We start from the raw sequence: 4,772 nt of genomic DNA, 5'->3' as shown, positions 1-4,772 counted from the left end.
GGTCAGAGACCTGGTTGTGTGGTGCCAGAACAACAACCTCTCCCTCAACATGATCAAGACAAAGGAGATGATTGTAGACTACAGGAAAAAGAGGACCGAGCACGCCCCCATTCTCATTGACGGGGCTGCAGTGGAACAGGTTCAGTGCTTCATGTTCCTTGGCGTCCACATCACCAACAAACTATCATGGTCCAAACACACCAAGACAGTCATGAAGAGGGCACGACAAAACCTATTCCCCCTCAGAAGAATGAAAAGATTTGGCATGGGTCCTTAGATCCTCAAAAGATTTTACAGCTGCACCCTGGTATGGCAACTGCTCGGCCTCCAACTGCAAGGCACTACAGAGGGTAGTGAGTACGGCCCAGTACATCACTGGGGCCAAGCTTCCTGTCATCCAGGACCTCTATACCAGGTGATGTCAGAGGAAGGCCCTAAAACTTGTCAAAGACTCCAGCTACCCTAGTCATAGACTGTTCTCTCTACTACCGCACAGCAAGCGGTACTGGAGCGCCAAGTCTAGGTCCAAGAGGCTTCTTAACAGCTTCTACCCCAAGCTATAAGACTCCTGAACATCTAATCAAATGGCTACCCAGACTATTTGCATTGCCCCGCCCCCCTTTTACACCAATGCTACTCTCTGTTATTATCTATGCATAGTCACTTTAATAACTCTACCTACATTTACATATTTCCTCAATTACCTCGACTAACTGGTGCCCCTGCACATTGACTCTGTACCGGTACCCTCTGTATATAGTCTTGCTATTGTTATTTTACTGCTGGCTCTTTAATTGTTACTTTTATTTCTTATTCATATTTTTTTTTAACTGCATTGTTGGTTAGGGGCTTGTAAGCAAGCATTTCACCTGTTGTATTCGGTGCATGTGACTAATAAAATGTAATTAGAACAGTTATTGTGCTGATGTTGCTTCCAGAGGCAGTTTGGAACTCGGTAGTGAGTGTTGCAACCGAGTAGACGATTTTTATGCACTACGCGCTTCAGCACTCGCCGGTCCCGTTCTGTGAGCTTGTGTGGCCTACCTCTTCGCGGCTGAGTCGTTGTTGCTCCTAGACGTTTCCACTTCACAATAACAGCACTTACAGTTGACCGGGGCAGCTCTAGCAGGGCAGAAATTTGACAAACTGACTTGTTGGAAAGGTGGCATCCTATGACGGTGCCACGTTGAAAGTCACTGAGCTCTTCAGTAAGACCATTCTACTGCCAATGTTTCCTATGGAGATTGCATGGCCGTGTGCTCAATGTTATACACCTGTCAGTAACGGGTGTGGCTGAAATAGACAAATCCACTAATTTGAAGGGATGTCCACATACTTTTGTATATATAGTGTATCTATGTATTGCAGGCAGGCCTACATTATTTTAGCCATGCTTTAGAGGTGCATAAAACCGCCCAGTGTCTAGACTGACCATTGCGTTAGGTTTGGTAAAATAGAGCCCAAGGTATTTGCAGTTTCTATTGATTAGATAGGCCTATGGGAATTCTCTCAAATAAATAATGTTATAGTCATAAGTAATAATTATAACCAATGGTTTTAATGAAGCCTCACAGCTTAAGAGGTCAAACAACTCAAAACAAAATAAAATAGGTGCATCTTCTGATGCATCACAGGAATTGTACAGGCGAAATATGTGCACATCCAGAAACGTTCATTATAAACAAAATGACCTTCAAAGTCTTGTCCATCTATGTAAAATAAAATTTGCACTTTGGGAGTAAAACAGGGCACGTGTTTGTTTTCAAAGATAGCCCATATTTTGCTACATTATTCCACAACCCACCAACCAGAACCAGGTTTCCATGACAACATTCTACCACATCATGTCATGTGAGGATCAGTTACAGTGGCTACCACAACATCATTGACAAGCTGAGTGTAGCATCATTCAGTGGAAATGTAGAAGTCAGGAGGAGTCTGTTCTTGGTTTCTTGGACTCTGAGCTCCCAGACGACCCATCACCTCCAGCTGCCAAGTGACCAGCTCTCTCTTCATTTAGACTCTTTACAAACTGGATTACCTCTGGGTGGTGGAATCGGCCTGAGGTGGATGGAGATTTAAAAAACAAAAATTACACCACGTTTAGATAGCCCATAGAGCCGATCATCAGCCCTCACTACCAGGTTAAATGAGAGATAGTACCTACCTTGTGTGGAATCAAAGAACTCCTGTAGCCTGCCTGGTTTCCCCTCCAGCTCCTCGTACTCATGGGCCTGCAGAATCATCTCTAGCAGGTCAAACTCTTTCACCAGCTTAGCCTCAGCGCTCGTCTGGCTCTCGTACTCCTGGGGACACACAGTGTGGGAGGGGTTTGAGCAGTGGTTTAACTGAGCTGGAGCTACCCGGAGCTGCGCTCCTGCATCTTCGGTTAAAGAGAAAAGTTGGGTGAAAAGTAGAATCATAGAAGTAGGATAAACCAAGGTTCGGATTATGCCAATTAGGGTAAGGGTTATGGAAGCTAGGTTTAGGCAGGCACCTTAATTGGGGAGGACGGACTCACGGAATGAGTGGAATGGTATCAAATACATAAAAGACATGGTTTCGATGTGTTTGATGCCATTCCAATTACACTGTTTCAGCCATTATTATGAGCCGTCCTCCCCTCAGCAGCCTCCACTGTAGGGAAGTTAGGGTTAGAGTTGTGGTTGAGGGTTAGGGTTGAGCCAGGTTGTGGACATGAAGCTAGGGTTAAAGTGGAACTGACAGCGTGTTAACTACTTTGCAGATATGAAACAAACAGACAACCATAATATCAGTCAAATATATCAAATTCCCGGGTTTATGCTACAAAACCAGGTTTATAAGAGGTTTTACAAATAGGCTCTATTTGACTCAAAATTCCATGACGTACACTAAGGCATTGTTGTCAGAATAGATTGATGCAGTTCAATGCATGATTAATATAATTCATAAACTATCAAAATAAAGAAAGTCGCACACTCCATATATAAACTCCCAATAATTTAATGGGTATTTACCAACGTTTCGGCATCACTGTGCCTTAAGAGACATCTTTTTTTGGTGTCATTTGGTTAGCTAGCAAAAAAATGTGAATCGCTTTGCTAGTTAGCTATGCTGAACTTGAATGACTGTTATCTAGTTAGCATTTCTCTTGCGTATGTAAATTCACTCTGGCTATCTAATCCGATTTCAGATCATTCTCGTCTGAGTGTGTCAGAATAACTGATGAATTTACAAACACGCAACACCCACTGAATATGACCGGTGTCAGTAAACGTAGGCAACCGTTCCTGGTAGAACCGTTTTGGGTTCCATATAGAACTCTCTGTGGAAAGGGTTCTACATGGAACCCAAGACGGTTCTACCTGGAACCAAAAATGGTTCTTCAAAGGGTTTGCCTATGGTGACAGCCAAAGAACCGTTTGAGGTTCTAGATAGCATTTTTTTTCTCTAAGAGTGGAGATTACAGTTAGGGTTGCGCTGGGGTGTGGACATGAAGGTAGGGATAGGATTTGTGTTGAGGCATTAGGGATGTGGATGGATAGCACGCCACCACAAATGACCAATTTAACCGCTGGTTGATTGGAGAGATGAGAAGAAAAAAACACATACTACAGGCACATAAAGATGAATCTAGCAAAGTGGAAAACAGCTGTGACTGACCTCCCAGAGTTCATAGATCTCTTTCCTCAAGCCCTCCTGGAGAAGACCAGTGAGGTGCCTCATTGCTTCCTGAGAAAGGACAGATTGTCATTGGCTGATATTTCTGAGGAATTTACAAATCTACAATATCCTACATTTTGACACCATGGAAGGTTTGTAAGAATAACCTACCTCTTCCCTTTTGTGTTTCTCTGCTTTACTAACGTTGTCTGCAGGTGCAATATCACCCACAATGCATTCTGCCATGTCATGAACCAAGGCCAACTTCATGCACCTACGAGAGAAATTTAGGTAATTCATTTAAAAAATGATTCCATAAAGACCTGAATCAAATATAATACTTAATTGTAGGCCTTACCTAGTAATTAAGCATGAAAAAAGTCAAAGAAAGTAATGCAACGTTTATAACAAATTATATTACAGCTGCGATGTTTGAAGTTTGAACATGATCTAGTGTACAGAACAACTTTACCTTTCTTTATTGACGTTGTGATCTGCTATCGTCAGAGCCATCATGGACATTCTGTACATGTGGTCAGACACACTCTCCGGCTGTTTCACGTTCCTGTACACCCAGCCCGTCCGTGGCACGCGCTGAAGGATGGAGGTAAAGACATTGTTAACAAAAAGCAGCCATAAAAAAGGTAGGGTATACTATTCATTGACGTCATGTAAACAAACGTGGGTTGAAATTGTGCTTTATCACATGAATAGTGTCGTTAAATAAACCTTATCGTAATAAATTTCTTACTTTCAGTTGCCCAATAAGTTTCATAAATTGCAACATATTTTTCATGCTGTCGGAGTTTATGGAGGCGGCCATTGGTATCTTGTCGAACCGGTAGTAAATAAAAGCATGGCCAGAAATGTGTGCAATGCTCAAATTTTGCCAATAGATGGCATCATAAACAAGGCCATGCACAAACCATAAACCCAGTACTGGCAGAACTGGTGTCTTATTAGGCCTAGTATACTAGTTGACATTATGTACAGATTGTTTATTTCAAAATTAATTACATTTCTAACACATAAAAGGCATAATGACACGTTTTTTAAATGTTAACAAAGTGATTTTTATGAGCAATATAATGCCCCCCATATGATCCATTACAATTTGACTATTTTAA

At 42.1% G+C, this 4,772-nt stretch overlaps 1 protein-coding gene across 1 annotated transcript; it reads right to left on the bottom strand.

Moving 5' to 3' along the window:
• Window positions 1-1,536: 1,536 nt before the first annotated feature.
• hddc2 (HD domain containing 2) lies at window positions 1,537-4,506 on the bottom strand. Its single transcript, XM_055884778.1, has 6 exons — window positions 4,397-4,506; window positions 4,118-4,239; window positions 3,817-3,919; window positions 3,646-3,714; window positions 2,168-2,306; window positions 1,537-2,061 (listed from the first exon to the last, which is right to left on the bottom strand). The coding sequence occupies exons 1-6, from the start codon at window positions 4,466-4,468 to the stop codon at window positions 1,928-1,930; spliced, it is 639 nt and encodes a 212-aa protein (XP_055740753.1). The 5' UTR covers window positions 4,469-4,506; the 3' UTR covers window positions 1,537-1,927.
• Between the last annotated feature and the right edge of the window lie 266 nt (window positions 4,507-4,772).

This window comes from Salvelinus fontinalis, chromosome 27 (genome assembly GCF_029448725.1).
Source record: "Salvelinus fontinalis isolate EN_2023a chromosome 27, ASM2944872v1, whole genome shotgun sequence".
In the NCBI taxonomy this organism is placed as follows: Eukaryota; Metazoa; Chordata; class Actinopteri; order Salmoniformes; family Salmonidae; genus Salvelinus; species Salvelinus fontinalis.
The sequence above is the reverse complement of the archived record's forward strand: the minus strand, read 5'-3'. Positions and strand labels throughout refer to the sequence as shown.

What these genes read in the sequence shown, in the direction of transcription:
- hddc2 (XM_055884778.1), bottom strand. Translation starts at nt 4,468, where the DNA reads ATGGCCGCCTCCATAAACTCCGACAGCATGAAAAATATGTTGCAATTT. An exon ending in CACAACGTCAATAAAGAAAG is followed by an intron (nt 3,920 to 4,117) that starts GTAAAGTTGTTC and finishes TTTCTCTCGTAG; the next exon opens with GTGCATGAAGTTGGCCTTGG. An exon ending in AGATCTATGAACTCTGGGAG is followed by an intron (nt 2,307 to 3,645) that starts GTCAGTCACAGC and finishes GTGTGTCCCCAG; the next exon opens with GAGTACGAGAGCCAGACGAG.